At 42.1% G+C, this 23,050-nt stretch overlaps 1 protein-coding gene across 2 annotated transcripts in view; it reads left to right on the top strand.

The window, feature by feature from the left end:
- Window positions 1-277: 277 nt before the first annotated feature.
- vipas39 (VPS33B interacting protein, apical-basolateral polarity regulator, spe-39 homolog) overlaps window positions 278-23,050 on the top strand; it is a 56,670-nt gene continuing 33,897 nt past the window's right edge. Inside the window, exons 1-5 of one of the 2 annotated variants that reach the window (XM_084314769.1) lie at window positions 278-331; window positions 2,663-2,755; window positions 13,521-13,626; window positions 19,988-20,119; window positions 22,016-22,054. In XM_084314769.1, the coding sequence (XP_084170895.1) occupies window positions 2,663-2,755; window positions 13,521-13,626; window positions 19,988-20,119; window positions 22,016-22,054 (370 nt within the window). In that variant the 5' untranslated portion in view covers window positions 278-331. Of the gene's footprint in view, window positions 332-353; window positions 467-2,662; window positions 2,756-13,520; window positions 13,627-19,987; window positions 20,120-22,015; window positions 22,055-23,050 lie in introns of those variants that run through there. The other variant, XM_084314770.1, reaches the window with a different exon arrangement.

The raw sequence follows: 23,050 nt of genomic DNA, 5'->3' as shown, positions 1-23,050 counted from the left end.
ATTCAAGGGGGGATCTCCCTTCTTAGATGTCGGTAGTGTTGCAGACTAACAGTTGGTAAGCATGCACTCAAGTGTGTAGTGAAACACAGATGAGTGCATGCAATAGCATAATGTGTCCCCTTTAAAATATTTTGTGTTCAAGTAAGAACAAATTAAGTGAAACTGAATCAGTAATGCTTTATTTTGAATCCTGTGTAGAGCCACAGAGTCTTTCTTTGGTAGTGGCCCCAGAACCATTTAGAATTTTAGATCACAAGTTGACTACAACTCCCAGGGGCCACTGCGCAACAACCAGGAAGTGTTTGAGGTTGACGAGCTACAGCTAAAGAAGGTAAACATTTGGGCGTTTGCTCTTGTTTATTGTCATCAACGACTATTTAATTGAGGAATTCAAGTCAAACATAGATAACGTTAACCACAAAAGGTATATCTATGTCTACTTGCGTGTCGTGTCATAGCTAAAAGGGTAATTCACATAAAATGTAATACACTACTAGCTAGCTCATGCTCACGTCAGCTGTATAACGACCCGATAAACGATCAATGTTCCTAGCTAGGTTAAGTGACGTTAACGTAATTGTAGCATCACTGTCCCCATTTACAGCTACGCTTCATTTGGAGTTGGTGACAATACCGGCAGACACACACTCTCTCTGCACACGCTTTACAGTTTGACAAGACAGGGACATGTGTTTACCCCCCCCCCCCAATGTACAGTTGCTTCCCCCTCGAATATATATATTTTCTTTTATCATCTCTGTCTCTTAAACAGTACTGTATATATCTGTATGTCATAAATGTCTGGATGTAACAGTACTGTATATCTGTATGTCATAAATGTCTGGATGATCATGTAACAGTACTGTATATATTATATCTGTATATCTGTGTGTCATAAATGTCATGATGAATTGAAAATGGGGGACCCTGATGTAAACAAGACTAAAGTCATTCGTCTGGTCTGCATCCCCTTAACAATTGTGTGTATTGAGTCGTTTGATTGATTGAAAACGTTATTTAACAGATTGCAGAATGGGTACAAGACAAGTACAGTACGGCTCAATACACACAATTGTTAAGGGGATGCAGACCCGTCACCAGTGTCAGCAGTGTAGAGTGGCCTATGGGTCGTTGCAGGATGTGATGAGTATTAGGGCTGCACGATTTTGGGAAATAATCTAATTGCGATTTTTTGACAGATTGCGATAAAATTTGCGATTATAATTTTTTTTTAAGTAGCTCACAGAGGTTTATTGTAAAATGCGGCTTGCATCTGGCCTACGCGGTGGGTCTGTTCGGGACACCGAGCCTGAAAATGTTTATTTTTACCTGGGAATCGATACCGGTACCCAACGGTACCTTTTTTTCTGTACTTTACTCTCCCTCTCTGAAGTCTAAACTTCACAACACACAATCTAAAACCCCTTACCTCCCTCTCCCAAACCGATCTTGTATCTCAATGGGACTTCCTGGTTAAATAAAAAATGTAAAAAAAAATTATTGCGAATATATATTGTTTTTGCGATTTGATAATTGCATCATTCCAAATCGCGATTTCGATTTAAAATCGATTAATCGTTCAGCCCTAATGAGTATGTCTTCTCTGTGTGGTACAGTAAGACAAGAGTTGTAGTATAATATGTACAGTGATACAGGTATAAAGACACTATAGTAAGTCATACTGGTAGTATTAATATGTACAGTGATACAGGTATAAAGACACTATGGTAGTAAGTCATACTGTTAGTTTTAATATGTACAGTGATACAGGTATAAAGACACTATGGTAGTATATGTACAGTGATACAGGTATAAAGACACTGTGGTAGTATTAATATGTACAGTGATACAGGTATAAAGACACTATGGTAGTAAGTCATACTGGTAGTATTAATATGTACAGTGATACAGGTATAAAGACACTATGGTAGTATTAATATGTACAGTGATACAGGTATAAAGACACTGGTAGTATTAATATGTACAGTGATACAGGTATAAAGACACTATGGTAGTATTCATATGTACAGTGATACAGGTATAAAGACACTGTCTGGTAGTAAGTCATACTGGCAGTATTCATATGTACAGTGATACAGGTATAAAGACACTATGGTAGTATTAATATGTACAGTGATACAGGTATAAAGACACTATGGTAGTAGTAAGTCATACTGGCCAGCAGCATAACTAGTAAGAGTAGATAAGGGATATGTACAGGTATAGTATCTACAGATATGTAAAAATTATTATATGCAGGCAGGTATGTACAGACAGATGTGGATAGATGTATATTATGAGGTAATAATTATAGAAATGTGTATATATATATGGTATAGCTCTATTGTGCATGCTATCATACAGAATTACACCAGCCACACAACGGTACACCACGTATCAGTAATTTAACAGCAAGTTAGAGCGACCATGGAGCCAGTCTTGTGGTGAGTCGGATCAGCGACGGTGGCTTTGGAATAGAGTCCGTTCTACAGATGAGCAGACGGAACAATAGAGTCCGTTCTACAGATGAGCAGACGGAACAATAGAGTCTGTTCTACAGATGAGCAGACGGAACAATAGAGTCCGTTCTACAGATGAGCAGACGGAACAATAGAGTCCGTTCTACAGATGAGCAGACAGAGCATTCTGCTTGTGTTTTCAGATGACACGGGGTAAACTGGACGAGGATGAATATTGGAACAGTTCAAAGTATAAGGCGTTCGCGTTCGATGATGAAGACGATGACTTCACAAAGGTGAGCTTTCCTCCATGACTGCATGGTCAAATGGCGTCATTCATTTTCTCAATGCCTGATCTGTATGTTTTTAAACAAATATAATCGATACAATTATTATATATAGGCTATACAAAATACATAAATTCAAGTGTTCCTTTATTATTCCTCTTGGGGAAATTCTGATGTCATAGCAGCATGAGGGGGGTGTACAGGCAGATTAGGTAATAATAATAGAACATAGTAATAGTGGTTATATTTATATAATAGTGATAACGGTAGTGGAATGGCAGTATTCAATCAGTCAGTAATAATAGTATACATGGTTCTTAACATGGCAAGTAGCACTAGCACTAGCAACACACTGCACCAGAGTCCATGCAGTGTTTATTATTAAGAGTCAAATAGTCCTAACAATGTTTATTATTAAGAGTCAGATAGTCCTAACAGTGTTTATTAGTAAGAGTCAGACAGTCCTAACAGTGTTTATTATTAAGAGTCAGACAGTCCTAACAGTGTTTATTATTAAGAGTCAGACAGTCCTAACAGTGTTTATTATTAAGAGTCAGACAGTCCTAACAGTGTTTATTATTAAGAGTCAGATAGTCCTAACAGTGTTTATTATTAAGAGTCAGGCAGTCCTAACAGTGTTTATTAGTAAGAGTCAGATAGTCCTAACAGTGTTTATTATTAAGAGTCAGATAGTCCTAACAATGTTTATTATTAAGAGTCAGATAGTCCTAACAATGTTTATTATTAAGAGTCAGATAGTCCTAACAGTGTTTATTAGTAAGAGTCAGATAGTCCTAACAGTGTTTATTATTAAGAGTCAGACAGTCCTAACAGTGTTTATTATTAAGAGTCAGACAGTCCTAACAGTGTTTATTATTAAGAGTCAGACAGTCCTAACAGTGTTTATTAGTAAGAGTCAGATAGTCCTAACAGTGTTTATTATTAAGAGTCAGATAGTCCTAACAATGTTTATTATTAAGAGTCAGATAGTCCTAACTAACAGTGTTTATTATTAAGAGTCAGATAGTCCTAACAGTGTTTATTATTAAGAGTCAGACAGTCCTAACAGTGTTTATTAATAAGAGTCAGACAGTCCTAACAGTGTTTATTATTAAGAGTCGGACAGTCCTAACAGTGTTTATTAATAAGAGTCAGACAGTTCTAACAGTGTTTATTATTAAGAGTCAGATAGTCCTAACAATGTTTATTATTAAGAGTCAGATAGTCCTAACTAACAGTGTTTATTATTAAGAGTCAGATAGTCCTAACAGTGTTTATTATTAAAAGTCAAATAGTCCTAACAATGTTTATTATTAAGAGTCAGATAGTCCTAACAGTGTTTATTATTAAGAGTCAGATAGTCCTAACAGTGTTTATTAATAAGAGTCAGACAGTCCTAACTAACAGTGTTTATTATTAAGAGTCAGATAGTCCTAACAGTGTTTATTATTAAAAGTCAAATAGTCCTAACAATGTTTATTATTAAGAGTCAGATAGTCCTAACAGTGTTTATTAGTAAGAGTCAGACAGTCCTAACAGTGTTTATTATTAAGAGTCAGACAGTCCTAACAGTGTTTATTATTAAGAGTCAGATAGTCCTAACAGTGTTTATTAATAAGAGTCAGATAGTCCTAACAGTGTTTATTATAAAGAGTCAGACAGTCCTAACAGTGTTTATTAATAAGAGTCAGACAGTCCTAACAGTGTTTATTATTAAGAGTCGGACAGTCCTAACAGTGTTTATTAATAAGAGTCAGACAGTCCTAACAGTGTTTATTATTAAGAGTCAGATAGTCCTAACAATGTTTATTAATAAGAGTCAGACAGTCCTAACAGTGTTTATTATTAAGAGTCAGATAGTCCTAACAGTGTTTATTAATAAGAGTCAGACAGTCCTAACTAACAGTGTTTATTATTAAGAGTCAGATAGTCCTAACTGTTGTGAAGGATCAGATTAAACCGAATATATATATTTATTTATGGATATATATTTAATAGTATTTGTATATCGTTTGATATCCCTTGTATATTCCTTGTACATATACACTGAATATCCCTTTGGTCTACTAACAGCCCATAATAGTTTCATTCTCTCATTGGACAAGAACTTGGCGCCAGCAGCCAAGCCCCTTGGTTCAAGTTCAATCGTGCCGACGAACATGTCGTTACTAGCCCCGGTTCCGCGTAGGAATACGTCTGCCGAAATACGAATGGTACTATTTGTTCACAGCGCATATATATATGGCGCAAGTAAAGTAGAACTTCCCTTAGCCCTTAGTTCTTTACCCTCCAACCTAGTGGCAAGACGTTAAGCCTCACCCACGATACACGTGTGGTGCAGTATGGTCAACTTGGCCTCAGAATGGCATTGAGACATCGTGTGGATTAATAGTTGAATTGTCATAGTTTGGCACTATACCGTCGAGTGGGACGTATTTCTATTAAGTTAATAATAGTCTATTATGTATGGTGCATCGTTCGGTTAGAGTTATAAAGTGAGCAGTACCCCCATCGTTTTCCTCGCGTTATCTAGAGTCTTAACCAGGCTGGGCAGACCACGTGTGGTGCTTTCATCCGAGGAGTTCTGGGCAAGGACGAGTGGACCTGCACATTGGATTACCTTACCCGGACGACGGCGAGCCCTACACGGCTTGGATTATCTACTTGCTTTGGGTGCTTTGATTATGCCATGGATAACAGCCAACACTGGTAAGTGTTGGAACTACCCCCGAGAGGAGTCCAGGTGAGACGGCGCTCGAACCCGAGTGAGGTCGCCTCACGTCTCTTCGTTGTGGACCGGCAGCTACCGTCTACAAGAGGGCCCAACTGTATTCATCTGTGGACCAAGGTTCTGTGGGCACCGTGTTCAGCACTCTGAATTCTCCCAAGAAATCGTTGGCCAGATGGGATATCGCCAGCGGCTCTCCTAACCCCCCCCCCCCTACTGACTTACAACCAGCGGGACCCCCTTTAGTGTATCCAGCTATAATCATTAAGTACCATCGCTATAGTTCCCTAAAGAACCAGGTTGTATACTTGCTTCCTGCGTAACCAGAGATTGGACATTCAATGTTGATTTGCCTACGAATACTCATTTGCCTTACAAGTGCATTCAAATCATAAATGTCATTACGTGAACGTTGTATATACCCTTTGCTATATATTAAAGATTCGACGGATACATTTGTGTGGACTTGGTTTCATCAGGTGGGAAAGTGTTCATCATATCTATATCATGTACTGTGTGGCCAGTAGTTAAAGTACATAAAGCGGTAGTGGTTTAATGATACCATACTTATCAATACAGTCAGGGAATTGTACCCCTCAGTTACACTAACAGTGTTTATTATTAAGAGTCAGATAGTCGTAACAGTGTTTATTATAAAGAGTCAGACAGTCCTAACAGTGTTTATTATTAAGAGTCAGACAGTCCTAACAGTGTTTATTAGTAAGAGTCAGATAGTCCTAACAGTGTTTATTATTAAGAGTCAGATGGTCCTAACAATGTTTATTATTAAGAGTCAGATAGTCCTAACTAACAGTGTTTATTATTAAGAGTCAGATAGTCCTAACAGTGTTTATTATTAAGAGTCAGACAGTCCTAACAGTGTTTATTAATAAGAGTCAGACAGTCCTAACAGTGTTTATTATTAAGAGTCGGACAGTCCTAACAGTGTTTATTAATAAGAGTCAGACAGTCCTAACAGTGTTTATTATTAAGAGTCAGATAGTCCTAACAATGTTTATTATTAAGAGTCAGATAGTCCTAACTAACAGTGTTTATTATTAAGAGTCAGATAGTCCTAACAGTGTTTATTATTAAAAGTCAAATAGTCCTAACAATGTTTATTATTAAGAGTCAGATAGTCCTAACAGTGTTTATTATTAAGAGTCAGATAGTCCTAACAGTGTTTATTAATAAGAGTCAGACAGTCCTAACTAACAGTGTTTATTATTAAGAGTCAGATAGTCCTAACAGTGTTTATTATTAAAAGTCAAATAGTCCTAACAATGTTTATTATTAAGAGTCAGATAGTCCTAACAGTGTTTATTAGTAAGAGTCAGACAGTCCTAACAGTGTTTATTATTAAGAGTCAGACAGTCCTAACAGTGTTTATTATTAAGAGTCAGATAGTCCTAACAGTGTTTATTAATAAGAGTCAGATAGTCCTAACAGTGTTTATTATAAAGAGTCAGACAGTCCTAACAGTGTTTATTAATAAGAGTCAGACAGTCCTAACAGTGTTTATTATTAAGAGTCGGACAGTCCTAACAGTGTTTATTAATAAGAGTCAGACAGTCCTAACAGTGTTTATTATTAAGAGTCAGATAGTCCTAACAATGTTTATTAATAAGAGTCAGACAGTCCTAACAGTGTTTATTATTAAGAGTCAGATAGTCCTAACAGTGTTTATTAATAAGAGTCAGACAGTCCTAACTAACAGTGTTTATTATTAAGAGTCAGATAGTCCTAACTGTTGTGAAGGATCAGATTAAACCGAATATATATATTTATTTATGGATATATATTTAATAGTATTTGTATATCGCTTGATATCCCTTGTATATTCCTTGTACATATACACTGAATATCCCTTTGGTCTACTAACAGCCCATAATAGTTTCATTCTCTCATTGGACAAGAACTTGGCGCCAGCAGCCAAGCCCCTTGGTTCAAGTTCAATCGTGCCGACGAACATGTCGTTACTAGCCCCGGTTCCGCGTAGGAATACGTCTGCCGAAATACGAATGGTACTATTTGTTCACAGCGCATATATATATGGCGCAAGTAAAGTAGAACTTCCCTTAGCCCTTAGTTCTTTACCCTCCAACCTAGTGGCAAGACGTTAAGCCTCACCCACGATACACGTGTGGTGCAGTATGGTCAACTTGGCCTCAGAATGGCATTGAGACATCGTGTGGATTAATAGTTGAATTGTCATAGTTTGGCACTATACCGTCGAGTGGGACGTATTTCTATTAAGTTAATAATAGTCTATTATGTATGGTGCATCGTTCGGTTAGAGTTATAAAGTGAGCAGTACCCCCATCGTTTTCCTCGCGTTATCTAGAGTCTTAACCAGGCTGGGCAGACCACGTGTGGTGCTTTCATCCGAGGAGTTCTGGGCAAGGACGAGTGGACCTGCACATTGGATTACCTTACCCGGACGACGGCGAGCCCTACACGGCTTGGATTATCTACTTGCTTTGGGTGCTTTGATTATGCCATGGATAACAGCCAACACTGGTAAGTGTTGGAACTACCCCCGAGAGGAGTCCAGGTGAGACGGCGCTCGAACCCGAGTGAGGTCGCCTCACGTCTCTTCGTTGTGGACCGGCAGCTACCGTCTACAAGAGGGCCCAACTGTATTCATCTGTGGACCAAGGTTCTGTGGGCACCGTGTTCAGCACTCTGAATTCTCCCAAGAAATCGTTGGCCAGATGGGATATCGCCAGCGGCTCTCCTAACCCCCCCCCCCCCTACTGACTTACAACCAGCGGGACCCCCTTTAGTGTATCCAGCTATAATCATTAAGTACCATCGCTATAGTTCCCTAAAGAACCAGGTTGTATACTTGCTTCCTGCGTAACCAGAGATTGGACATTCAATGTTGATTTGCCTACGAATACTCATTTGCCTTACAAGTGCATTCAAATCATAAATGTCATTACGTGAACGTTGTATATACCCTTTGCTATATATTAAAGATTCGACGGATACATTTGTGTGGACTTGGTTTCATCAGGTGGGAAAGTGTTCATCATATCTATATCATGTACTGTGTGGCCAGTAGTTAAAGTACATAAAGCGGTAGTGGTTTAATGATACCATACTTATCAATACAGTCAGGGAATTGTACCCCTCAGTTACACTAACAGTGTTTATTATTAAGAGTCAGATAGTCGTAACAGTGTTTATTATAAAGAGTCAGACAGTCCTAACAGTGTTTATTAATAAGAGTCAGACAGTCCTAACAGTGTTTATTAATAAGAGTCAGATAGTCCTAACAGTGTTTATTATTAAGAGTCAGATAGTCCTAACTGTTGTGAAGGATCAGATTAAACCGAATATATATATTTATTTATGGATATATATTTAATAGTATTTGTATATCGTTTGATATCCCTTGTATATTCCTTGTACATATACACTGAATATCCCTTTGGTCTACTAACAGCCCATAATAGTTTCATTCTCTCATTGGACAAGAACTTGGCGCCAGCAGCCAAGCCCCTTGGTTCAAGTTCAATCGTGCCGACGAACATGTCGTTACTAGCCCCGTTTCCACGTAGGAATACGTCTGCCGAAATACGAATGGTACTATTTGTTCACAGCGCATATATATATGGCGCAAGTAAAGTAGAACTTCCCTTAGCCCTTAGTTCTTTACCCTCCAACCTAGTGGCAAGACGTTAAGCCTCACCCACGATACACGTGTGGTGCAGTATGGTCAACTTGGCCTCAGAATGGCATTGAGACATCGTGTGGATTAATAGTTGAATTGTCATAGTTTGGCACTATACCGTCGAGTGGGACGTATTTCTATTAAGTTAATAATAGTCTATTATGTATGGTGCATCGTTCGGTTAGAGTTATAAAGTGAGCAGTACCCCCATCGTTTTCCTCGCGTTATCTAGAGTCTTAACCAGGCTGGGCAGACCACGTGTGGTGCTTTCATCCGAGGAGTTCTGGGCAAGGACGAGTGGACCTGCACATTGGATTACCTTACCCGGACGACGGCGAGCCCTACACGGCTTGGATTATCTACTTGCTTTGGGTGCTTTGATTATGCCATGGATAACAGCCAACACTGGTAAGTGTTGGAACTACCCCCGAGAGGAGTCCAGGTGAGACGGCGCTCTAACCCGAGTGAGGTCGCCTCACGTCTCTTCGTTGTGGACCGGCAGCTACCTTCTACAAGAGGGCCCAACTGTATTCATCTGTGGACCAAGGTTCTGTGGGCACCGTGTTCAGCACTCTGAATTCTCCCAAGAAATCGTTGGCCAGATGGGATATCGCCAGCGGCTCTCCTAACCCCCCCCCCCCCTACTGACTTACAACCAGCGGGACCCCCTTTAGTGTATCCAGCTATAATCATTAAGTACCATCGCTATAGTTCCCTAAAGAACCAGGTTGTATACTTGCTTCCTGCGTAACCAGAGATTGGACATTCAATGTTGATTTGCCTACGAATACTCATTTGCCTTACAAGTGCATTCAAATCATAAATGTCATTACGTGAACGTTGTATATACCCTTTGCTATATATTAAAGATTCGACGGATACATTTGTGTGGACTTGGTTTCATCAGGTGGGAAAGTGTTCATCATATCTATATCATGTACTGTGTGGCCAGTAGTTAAAGTACATAAAGCGGTAGTGGTTTAATGATACCATACTTATCAATACAGTCAGGGAATTGTACCCCTCAGTTACACTAACAGTGTTTATTATTAAGAGTCAGACAGTCCGGCGGCCGGGTAGCGCAGCGGACTAAGCGTCTGTCTACCACCGCAGACAGTGGGATCGAATCCAGCTGCGGTACTTCCGGCTTGGTCGGCCGTTCATACTGGCACAATTGGCAGTGTCAGCGGGTGGGAAAGCCGGTGGGGTGGGTCCTGGTCGTTGTAAACAGCGACTTCTACAGTTCGGTCGGGGCGCCTGCACAGCAAGGGAAGGATCTAGGAGAGGTAGTGTGACCTTCCACACGTTACACTCCCCCAGTGAGAGTCCGCGCTGCCGGGTGAAAAGAAGCGGTGGGCTGGCTACACATGTGTCGGAGGAAGAATGTGATAGTCTCCGCCCTCCCAGACCGACGGTAGGGGGTAGAGTGCGCAACGACCAGGAAGGGGTTTGGGAATTGGCATAACGACTAAACATTGGGATGGGAGAAAAACGGAAAAAGGAGGGGGGAAAGATAATATATATTTTTTTTTTTTAATTAGTCAGATAGTCCTAACAGTGTTTATTATTAAAAGTCAAATAGTCCTAACGGTGTTTATTATTAAGAGTCAGATACAGATTTGAAGGCGGTTAGGTGGTCGAGCGGAGATTGCGTTCGTCACCAGCCCCGGAGCTGTGAGCTTGGTTCGCCTGTTCGAATCCAGCTCACAGCTCCGGGGTTGTCACCAGCTTGGCTGGCCGTCTGCACTGATACAATTGGCTGTATCAGAGGGTGGGAGAAGCTGGCGGGGTGGGTCCGGGTCGTTGTAAACAGCGACTCCTACAGTTCGGTCGGGGCGCCGTCCAATCTGCTAAGCGCGGATTGGACGTGAGGGGGATAGTGTGGTCCTCCCACACGCTACGCCCTCTCAATGAGAATCCGCGCTGCCAGGTGAAAAGAAGCGGTGATTGGCTGGACGTGTGTCGGAGGAAGCACGTGGTAGCCTCCACTCTCCCAAATGATCTGACTGTGGGGGGTAAAGCGCAGCGACCAGGAAGGGACTGGGAATTGGCATACGACTAACATTGGGATGGGAGAAAATCGTAGGAAAATGGAGGAAAAAAAAAAAAAAAAAGAAAGGAGTCAGATACAGATAGTCCTAACAGTTCGCAAGTTCACCAGCCATTAATTATCCAGCAATTGGCAGCAGTCCAATTGGTTGTGGAGCCTGACGCCTACTGGCACAAAGGACTGGCAGAGGTGGTTAGTGGTGTGTCGTGGGGGGATAAATCTATGGCTGAACGTGCTGCTCATCTTGGCTAGCTATTCATAGAAGGGTTTTCCAGTATAGCATCCAGCTTTTTCCTCTTCCTCCTCTCTGCCACCACCTCTAGTTTAACCAGTTTGACTCTCACTACGGAGCTAGCCTTCCTCACCAGCTTGTTCAGTTTGTTAGTGTCTCTCGAGGGTATGTTACCCCTCCCCAGCATAACAAGAATAGTATTGTATTGTTTGCCTGTGGGTTTAAAGGACTGGTTTCACAGACATGATTTGTGATGGCATGTCCAAAATGCAACAAGCCATCAGAAGTGTCAGTTTTGGAGCCAGTCTTAAGGTGATCTACTACAGCGGTTCTCAACAGGGGTGCCTAGGCACACTAGGGTGCCTCAGAGAGCTGCCAGGGGTGCCTTGAGATTTCTCAAAAAATAAATTATATGATTAAAGAAAATGGTCACTAAAGTGCTATTTGTTGCAGCTGCACTGTTTTCCATGAAAATACCACATTTTGATAAGTTTGGCCATTTCTCAAAAACTGAAAATCATAATTTTTTTTAATATGTTTTGGTAGCTTTTTCATTTGTTTATTGGACAAGTCCGGCAGAGAGGAAGGATGGGAGAGAGATATGGGGGAAGACATTCTGCAAAGGTCGCCGGGTCCGGGAGTCGAACCCGGGACGGCCGTGCACCACCCTGGCACCCTGAAAATCATTATTTAATAAAACACAGAAAAGGATCACCAAGTTACTCTGGATAAAGAACCCCTTTACAGACAACATTGAGACAAAGCTTCCTGACACATCTCCATCCAAACTCTTGGAAGAACTCATTGAAATCTCATCTGATACCACCTGGAGAGCTTGTTTCAGTGAAGTGCCCCTGGAAACATGTTGGTCTGAGTGTGGTGCTGAGTACCAAGTATCTCATGATACCATTCAGCACCACATATCTGTGTGAAGCTGGCTTTTCATCCATGACAGCTCTGAAAACAAAATATAGGGCCAAGTTGAGCCTTGAGGATGACATGCGTGTTGCCTTGTCAAAGATCTCCCCACGTATTGACAGTATTATTAGCCAGCAGCAGCAGCAGACCTCGCATTGAGCTAGAAATGTCCACTGAGTGAACGAGTGCTTATTAGTGTGGGTGAACCACACTATTGTAATCTATACTATTTATTTATTATTTATTCTGCCGATTTTCGTCCGCTAACTCCTCCCACCACAGGTATAAAGGTATAAGGTAAAGTATAAAAACGACCGGCTTGGTCCAACTTGAGTTGCTATTACTTTTTGGAAAGTTTCACCGCACCGTTTGGCTACAAAGCGACTTTAAGCGGGACATTTTGGTCCATAAGGAATGATTGGCAGAACATTCTAGAACATTTGTGATGACACAGTATTATGTCATAATAGAACATTCTAGAACATTTGTGATGTCACAGTATGATGTCACAGTATGCTGTAGCCTGACGCCTACTGGCACAAAGGACTGGCAGAGGCGGGGCAATTTTGGTCCATTTCTCATACAAGATGCTTGGCCGACTGTCTAGAAAGGTGAGTGTCCACAACGGCTAGCTAGCTGTCCTCCGGAGGAATACAGACCCTCTCCCGTTGGCCGGCGGTGCACAGGCATCACCCACACTTTCACAATTTCCCCGCGCGGAATTGTCTAGTCTTCTGTATTTATTTATATTTTTTGAGAAATGGTTGGTGATCCTTTTCTGTATTTAAAAGAAATACATGATTTTCTGTTTTTGAGAAATGGTCACACTTATCCAAATATGCAATTTTTATGGAAAACAGTGCAGCTGTAACAGATAGCACTTTGGTGATAATTTTCTGTAATTTTATTTTATATATGCTATTTGATTTACTACTAAAAGCAGTGTAATGTCAACAGTACTAAGCCATTTAGACCTGAAACGCCATTTAGACCTTATTTTGAAAGCAAGCACTTTTGTCATCATTGTAGCAAAAAAGACAGGACCGGAAAAGTCTTTATCGTATGTAGGGGTGCCCTGGAATATTTTATTGGACACAGGGTTGCCTTGGCAGCAGAAAGGTTGAGAAATTCTACTAGACCTGATTCCATTCCCTTCACTCTTGTCAGCTGAAGGAGTCTAAGAAGGCTGTGAACAGTATCCGTGGCCTGGCGGATGAAGACGATGAGGAGGATGACGTGGAGAAGGTCAGCTGGAGTGGCGAGCCTGTTGGAAGTAAGATGAATAACTGTTTTTTAAGATCACGTTTAACTTCTGCGATTTCACGCTTTTCCGAACGAAACTGGACTATTTTGGCGGGAGTCAACATCAATATTAACCAAAGATTACCGCGAAACGTCAACAGAGGGTGATATTAATAAGAATCAAATCAAAATCAAATCAAATTTATTTGTAAGGCCCGACAACACACGTTGATGTCCCCATGGGCCGGACATTGTTTTATATCTTTTACAATTTTAATTGTTAAAAAACTATCACCGTTATCGTGGCAGATGGTCACAAGAATTGAACCCTTGCACTGAAGAGCCATATAAGTCGGTTTTGAAATTTGTTGGACAACCCTTGTATTTGCAGTTGTATAACCAAAAAGTATTCAATCTCTACTGTTTAACAATGAATGAACACAATACTAGTCTAACTTACCATCTTTAAATAATAAAGTACTCAACCTCCACTGTCTTTAACTATGAATGAACACAACACTAACTCACCATCTTTAGATAATAAAGTACTCAACCTCTACTGTCTTTAACTATGAATGAACACAACACTCTAACTTACCATCTTTAGATAATAAAGTACTCAACCTCTACTGTCTTTGGTAAACGGTAAATGGCTGCTTTTTTATATAGCGCTTTTATCCAAATCACTTTAAAAAAAAATGTATCTACCTTTTCTCCCCATTTTTAAATTTTTCTCCCATCCCAATTTCGTATTATCCAATTCTACCCTCCCCTGTCTCGAACGCTGTTAGGCCATGCCTCCCACAAGCCGGCTGCAATGTGGACGAAGCCTTGCATCACGTGTCCCCTCCGGTACTCGAGGAGGCAGCCGTCGCATCTTTTCACCTGCACAGCGCGATCTCTCAGCGTCGGGGGTCTGCGTGGGAGGGACACGCCGCCCTCGCTGCTTCCTGATTCTGCTGCGCAGGCGCACCAAACGACCTATGGGGGTCGCTGTCCACAACGTCCGATCCCCACCCCACCAGCTTCCCACCCCCTAATACTGCCAATTGTATTAGTATGAACGACCAGCCAAGCTGGTGGCAACGCCGAGAGCCCCAACAGGTCCACGGAGGACGCCATAGCCCATGTGCTGCACACAGCAGCATCACACCTGGACAAGAGGCAGGGGAACTATGTGAGAATGCTATTCATCGACTACAGCTCGGCATTCAATACCATAGTCCCCTCCATACTCATAGCCAAGCTCAGGGACCTGGGCTTGAACTATGACCTCTGCCAGTGGGTCTTGGACTTCCTGACTGGCAGACCCCAGGTGGTGAGAGCAGGCAACTGCACCTCCTCATCCATCACCCTCAACATAGGGGCACCCCAGGGCTGTGTTCTGAGTCCCCTCCTCTACTCCCTGTACACACACGACTGTGTGGCTCAGCGGAGTAACAATACAATCATCAAATTTGCTGACGACACAGTGGTGGTGGGCCTGATCTCTGCCAACGACGAGAGGGCCTACCTGGAAGAGGTCAAGGTCCTGGCGGGATGGTGCCAGGAAAACAGCCTCTCCCTGAACGTCAGCAAAACAAAGGAGATGATTGTGGACTTCAGGAGGTCGGGGGTCAAGGACTACAGCCCCCTCAGCATCGACGGGGCACCGGTTGAGAGAGTCAACAGCTTTAAGTACCTCGGAGCCTACATATCCGAGGACTTGACATGGACCACACACATTGACAGTGTTGTGAAGAAGGCACGACAACGCCTCTACTTCCTCAGGCGCCTAAGGAAGTTCCAAGTCAGTCAGAAGATCCTTAAGAACTTCTACTCATGTACAATAGAGAGCATCTTGACTGGCAACATCACCTCCTGGTTTGGGAATAGCACTGCACAAGACCGAAGCAGACTACAAAGAGTGACACGTTCAGCCGAACGCACAATTGGAGGGGGGCTCCCCACCCTCCAGAACATTTACAACAAGCGTTGCAAGGGCAAGGCTAAGAGAATCATTAAAGACTCCAGTCACCCGAACAACTGCCTCTTTGAACTGCTGCGGTCAGGCAAGCGATACCGGAGTCTCAAGGCGAGCACAGAAAGACTCAGAAGAAGCTTCTATCCCCAGGCCATCAGGCTGCTAAACGAACAATGAACACTACACAACAACAACCACCAAACGCACATAGCACACACATCCACACGCACACACTTACTTTAAACAAACACACTGTAGCACCCACTCCACACACTTTATAGCACACACCCACTTTAAACAAACACACTGTAGCACACTTTATATTTATTGATGAAGGATTGCACTACAACTCGTACACCTTACTGTAAATTGTACCTAAATTGTACCTCATCCCATTTCTGCTTTGCACTATATAGTACTGTACATTAGTACACTGCATAGTATTGTATATTATATGGTAACTCAGTTACGTCTATTCTGCATCGAACATTGTACATATGTCTATACTGAACACTGTGACCTCATTTTCTACTTCTAAATTACATGCTATACTATGTTATTTGATACTATCTTGTCTAGCACAGTCTCTGGAGCGTAACAGTAAGAAGCATTTTGTATGAAAGTATTCTGTACTTCTGTATGACAACTATTAAAGAAACTTGAAACTTGGTGGCAAGCGCCTTGCCCACTGCGCCACCTCGTCGCCCAGCGCTTTACAATTTGTTACTCACATTTTACCCATTCACTCACACATTCACACACAGACGGCAGAGGCAACCATGCAAGGTGCCAACCTGCTCATCGGCAGCAATTAACTATGAATTAACACAACACTAACTTACCATCTTTAGATAATAAAGTACTCAACCTCTACTGTCTTTAACTATGAATGAACACAACACTCTAACTTACCATCTTTAGATAATAAAGTCCTCAACCTCTACTGTCTTTAACTATGAATGAACACAACACTCTAACTTACCATCTTTAGATAATAAAGTACTCAACCTCTACTGTCTTTAACTATGAAACATATAAAAGCCTCCATACCGCCATCATTAGACCACAACCAGTTTGCCTACCGGAAGAACAGGTCAACAGAGGATGCTATTGCCATTGTGTTGCACACTCTGCTGGAACACCTAGAGCACAGGCACACATATGGAAGACTCCTTTTTGTTGACTTCAGTTCAGCTTTCAACACCATTTTACCCAACAAGCTCCACAGTAAACTGCACAAACTCGGACTGAACACCACACTATGCAACTGGATCTTGGACTTTCTCACAAATCGCACACAACATGTTAGGATTGGCAAGCACACATCCCCCACCCTGCCCATTAGCACCGGGGCCCCTCAGGGGTGTGTACTCAGCCCACTTCTCTACACTCTTTTTACACACGACTGTTGTTCCTCCTCTCCATCTAACCTCATAGTAAAATTTGCAGACGACACAACAGTGCTTGGCCTCATCAGAGGGAATGATGAGACCTCATACAGGAGGGAGGTTGAGCAACTAGTGGAGTGGTGCGATGGTCATAACCTTGCTCTCAACCCCACGAAGACCAAGGAGATGATCATCGATTTCCGCAGGACTGGTGACCTCAGCCACTCTCCACTCCTCATTGGGAATGAGGAGGTGGAGAGGGTTTCAAAATTTAAGTTTCTGGGCGTGACAATGTCTGATGACCTGTCCTGGGGGGTCAGCATTGCCTCTGCTGTGGGCAAAGCACAGCAGCGCCTTTTCTACCTTAGGAAGCTTAAATGGGCTAAACTCCCACAGGGACTGATGGCCAACTTCTACCACTGCGCAGTAGAGAGTGTACTCACGTACGGACTACTGGTGTGGTTTACTGGCTGTACCAGGGCAGAGAAGGAGGCCCTCCACAGAGTGGTCAAGGCTGCGAGGAGGATCACTGGAGCTAGCCTCCCAGATATCTCCACAGTCTTTACCTCCCGCTGCCTACGGCGTATAAATAACATCCTACAGGACCAGTACCACCCAGCAAACCATCTCTTTCAACTGCTGCCCTCTGGTCGAAGGTACAGATCCATCCAGTCCGGAACCAGCAGACTGACCAACAGCCTCTACCCACGGGCTGTCAGGCTGCTCAACGACGAACATCAACTTGCCCCCCCCCGCATCCCACCCCCGGTGACATAACTCCCACTCCCACATTACAACAATAACTGTGAACCGGACTTGCATTGCTGCACTATACAATACTTCATCCTTTGCAAGTCAACGCCCCCCCCCCCCCTCCTTCCATCAACTCACTGGACTGAAATATTTATATTTATTAATTTATTTGCACAAGCACTAAATGCACTTGGGACAATGATGGTATGTTATATATTGGGACATTGGGACATTGATACTTTATTACTTATTACTATATTACTACTATTATTGACATTATTATTTTGCACATGTTATATCTTATGTTGTATGCCAGTGGTGATGTTCCTAACAAATTTCGTTGTACCAACAATGACAAATAAAGATCTATCTATCTATCTATGAATGAACACAACACTAACTTACCATCTTTAGATAATAAAGTACTCAACCTCTACTGTCTTTAACTATGATTCAACACAACACTCTGGCCATCTTTTAGATCAGGGGTAGGCAACCCTAGGCACGCAGGGGCATTTTCATAGGCACAGGGGACAGCATAAAAAAAAAAAAAAAAAAATTATATATATATATATATTTTCTTTGCTTTGAAATATTATAGTGAAATATTTTGCACTGTTGTCGCATTTATCTTGTTGAAATCCTCCCACAGGTTCTTTTTACTACCACATATTTAATTGAGACCCTTTATTTGTTTATTATTTCAATTGAGCTGGAAATACATTGCTACATCATTCAGTAACATTTGCATAGCCTTATAACAAAAACATTATTACGGTCACCATTGTGACCAGTGGGATTAATCAACAAATTTTATTATTTATTTTTCTATTTCATTGAACATTGCACATGTTAAAAGCCATTTTTTTACTCAAAATGTGAGTATTACCAAGTCAACTTGGGTTCTTAAAACAATGACAATAAACATAGTTTTATTAGGTTGGTGTGTGATGTGTCCAAAAATGAATGGGCAAATGTGAGTGAAATGGTCGCACTGTATGCAGCTGTTTGTCTGCATTGCATTCCCCCCCCACAACCATCATAATAATATTGTTAATAATAACAATAATAATGTAAAAATTATCATTAACACTATGGGTGCCGGAGGTTAAATTCATGCTATACCATGGGTTGCCAGCTCTATTTGTCTATGGATAAGTACCCCTTCTTTGCATGGCTATAACTTTTTAAATTCTATTGCTACATTGCCATTATTAGGGCCCATTCAAAGTCCTATATGTATTGTTCATTGTGTAGCAACGTTAAACTTTTTCATTCACATATTCATAGTAAAGTATGGTCTAATGTATAAGTATGTTTTCATCTCTTTCTGCAGCTTTCTCCAGAACGTGATCTATAGCCCCAAATGCATTATATTGATGATGAAATACAGTTTGATGGCAATCGGGGCGATATAAAAAATTTCAATTGGACGTACTTCTAGAATGATCTACGTATGATCTGATGATGACCGGATGGGCGCGGGATCGTTTATAATTCCGTGGGCAGCGTTATATCATTCATCTAGTGTGGGTCATATGTTCATCATAACAGTTTATATGGAACACGTTCAAGAATAACGCTGAATCTCACCGGATCTTCCTCGCGCCGTTGGACGATCAGCGTGGTGTAGACCGTTTTCGATTATGGGATGTTTATCCTGATGAACCATTTCCAGCTTGTATAATACTATATACGTCCAAATCATGTTGTTTATCGAGTTATTGGCAATGCATCGCTATTATATTGTGACGAGCCAGAGTGCCGACAGCCAAACCGAGTGCCCGGAAGTAATATGGCCGACCAGCACAACCTCCATAGCACTTCCTGTTTGGCGATTGCGCCGATCGGCCACCAGATGGCGCTCCTGAACCGCCAGAGAGCTCAGTGGGTCCTCCTGGTGGATCTCAGGCCAGCGGAGGGGAAATATGAATCCGATCACAGATTTTTGAAATATTGATATTAAAGATGCTGTAAAGCGTCCTTCGGCAACATGAGCATGGCCGGGAATGACGCTGTAAAGCGTTTCCCGGCAGTTAAAGTGTTAAAAAGACCTGATTATGAGGGGGAAAAAATTACGATGCATGGAATATTGTTGAGGCACACTAGTTACAACTATATTTCAAACAGGCACTCCATGTCAAAAAGGTTGCTGACCCCTGTTTTAGATAATAACGTTTGAAAACATTGTTCCTCAGAAAGCTTACGGAGTTATATGGTTCTCTGTGATGTACTCAATTGTTGAGTTGTTTTATTGCGCTGAGCCGTGATCTGTTCCCTGCCTGCAGGCATATCATGGTCTGTCAAAGAGACGGCCTCCAGCCTGCGGCCCCCAGGCGACCAGAGCTTCCCCAAGATTGACACGACGCCGACGCTCCCCAAGAGCAGCTCTGTCTACTCTCTGAGCTCCCTCTTCAAAGGTAAAGATACAGCTCCTTGGTCTCGTTGGGTATTGGTAGCGATGGCCTCCCTTTTACCTCAATACAGTAGTAGTAGTAGTTTTATTTAGTCATCATCTTACACAATACAATATGCACAATAATCTTACAATATTTGATTTGACAGTGACTGAAAAGGTACAGACTGAAGCATAATGCCTTATACATATGCCTGTACTATATTCTTAACAAAATTAAGACTCAAACAGTATTCTAAAAGAAATTATATATCAGCATTGTTCCACAAGTTAACCCCAATAATAGAAATACACCTCCTTTTAATCCCTTTCTTAGCTTTTTGAACAGTAAATTTACAAATATCTCTCAAATCATATTTTCTTTCATGTATTGAAAAAAACCTTTGCACCCCGTCCGGGAGTAACTTTGCTTTAGCTCTGTACATTATTTGCATAATTTTATAATAAAAATATCAGTAATTGCAAACAGGCAAAAATCACCCTGGACTCTGAATGAGATAATACTGTTAGAAAAGTATCCCGCTGGACTCTGAATGAGATAATACTGTTAGAAAAGTATCCCGCTGGACTCTGAATGAGATAATACTGTTAGAAAAGTATCCCCTGGACTCTGAATGAGATAATACTGTTAGAAAAGTATCCCGCTGGACTCTGAATGAGATAATACTGTTTGAAAAGTATCCCGCTGGACTCTGAATGAGATAATACTGTTTGAAAAGTACCACCCTGGATGTGGCACGTAGTGTTTTGGGGCATGATGCCACCCCATCTGGTGTCGGTGAGTTTTTAGGCAGGAAGTTGTTGCGGGTACTCACTTTTGCCTTTGTCTTCATGATGTGGGTTTTGAATGTAAGGCATCTGTCGAGTGTGACTCCGAGGTAGACGGGGTGCTCAGAGTGTGACAGTGGTGGTCCACACCAAGACACATTCAGTTGGCGCTTAGCTTCCTTGTTTCTCAGGTGGAAAGTGCACACTTGTGTTTTTGCTGGGTTGGCAGCACGTAGATGGTTCACTTCATAGTAGGTTGTTAATCCTGAGAGGGCGTCGTTGAGCGTTTCCTCAATACTAGTGAAGTCTGTGCCTTGGCCGGTGATGCACAGGTCATCTGCATAATTGCAGAGTATATCTGTATGTCATGTATGTCATAAATATCATGATATATATATCTGTATGTTGCGTATGTCATAAATGTCATTATGAATTGAAAATCCGGGACCCTGATGTAAACGAGACGAAAGTCTTTCTCTGGTCTGCATCCCCCCTTGTGTGTATTGAGCCGTACAGTATTGTACCCATTCTGCAATCTGTTAATAAAGTTTTCAATCAATCAATCAATCAATGCAAAACCGACGTGTGGCATCATCTCTGGGTTGGTCGTTTGTATATGTTGTTGTACTGAAGTGGGGCGAGCAGCACGCTGCCTTGTGGGACGCCATTCTTCTGGTTAACTTTAGAAAACTTTTTCTGGGGAATTAACTGATCGAATCGTGGTCAAATGAAGAGATTTCATGATTCATTGAATCGTTGCCTGAAGAATCGTAATCTGATTGAATCGTTGTGAGGTCGCATCGTTACACCCCTAACTACTATGGTTCTATACATATACTACTACCTATCGTGCTAATATCTATACTACTATAGTTCTATACATATACTACTACCTATCGTGCTAATATGTCTATACTACTAAGTATGCACTCAGAGTGTAACACTCAGGTTCGACACTACTAGACTTAACAACACCACTGACCCTTAGCTGCCAGATTTGTACCCCTCTTGCTGACATCTTGTTCACGATTTGTACGTCTCTTTGGATACAAGTGTCGGCTAAATGTAAATGTAACTTGTACATCTTTTTGTTGTATAGTCCAGTAAAATCCACTTTTCTTCAAATTTTCAGGAAAGGCCAAAACCGGGGTGTTCCAGTCGTTCTCTGAGTGTGAGTAACATCGTAGCTCGAGTTCAAATAGAACAGTTTTTGTTGGTTAGTTAAGGGTGTTTCATCATTTGAGTGAAGAAAATCTGACGTATTTATTTCATATTATATTATATTTAATCTGTTAAATCTGGTACTGTGGCAACCCCAAGCCATCACTGGGCTTGGTGATTGAAGGACGCTACGACGCTACGTAACGGCCCAATGGCTAGTAGGCGGCGCTGCCCATATTTGGGTGTCTGCTTCCAGACGCACCTGCCTGCTGCTCGAAGGCCATTAAGACTCAGCTAGCGAATCACGACGCGATGCGCATGTTGAGGAGAGGGAACAAAATAGGGCCCAAGGAGGACACACACTCTCACTCTCTCATATCAGGGGCGAGGAGAGGAGACGGACCGGTACGCGGAAAAGCCGCCCGGCAGACGGTCTTAAGTTGAAGTCAGAGTAACCGTGAAATGTTTTGTTTGATTAGAAAATAAAGAGAAAGTATTATTTTGGGAAACGCAACTCGTCTGTCTGTTTTATTCTGCCACCCCTACACCTAGAATTGCCACAATACACAAAACCTTCCCTTATATTCTGAGGTAGCAGCCGCCTTGTGGAGCATTGAGGTAGCAGCCGCATTGTGAAGCATTGAGGTAGCAGCCGCCTTGTGGAGCATTGAGGTAGCAGCCGCCTTGTGGAGCATTGAGGTAGCAGCCGCCTTGTGGAGCATTGAGGTAGCAGCCGCCTTGTGGAGCATTGAGGTAGCAGCCGCCTTGTGAAGCATTGAGGTAGCAGCCGCCTTGTGAAGCATTGAGGTAGCAGCCGCCTTGTGGAGCATTGAGGTAGCAGCCGCCTTGTGAAGCATTGAGGTAGCAGCCGCCTTGTGTAGCATTGAGGTAGCAGCCGCCTTGTGAAGCATTGAGGTAGCAGCCGCCTTGTGAAGAAGCATTGAGGTAGCAGCCGCCTTGTGTAGCATTGAGGTAGCAGCCGCCTTGTGGAGCATTGAGGTAGCAG

The sequence above is a fragment of the Notolepis coatsorum genome, assembly GCF_963971535.1.
Source record: "Notolepis coatsorum genome assembly, chromosome: 5".
In the NCBI taxonomy this organism is placed as follows: Eukaryota; Metazoa; Chordata; class Actinopteri; order Aulopiformes; family Paralepididae; genus Notolepis; species Notolepis coatsorum.
Note: the sequence above shows the minus strand (reverse complement) of the source record. Positions and strands in the feature narration are given on the sequence as shown.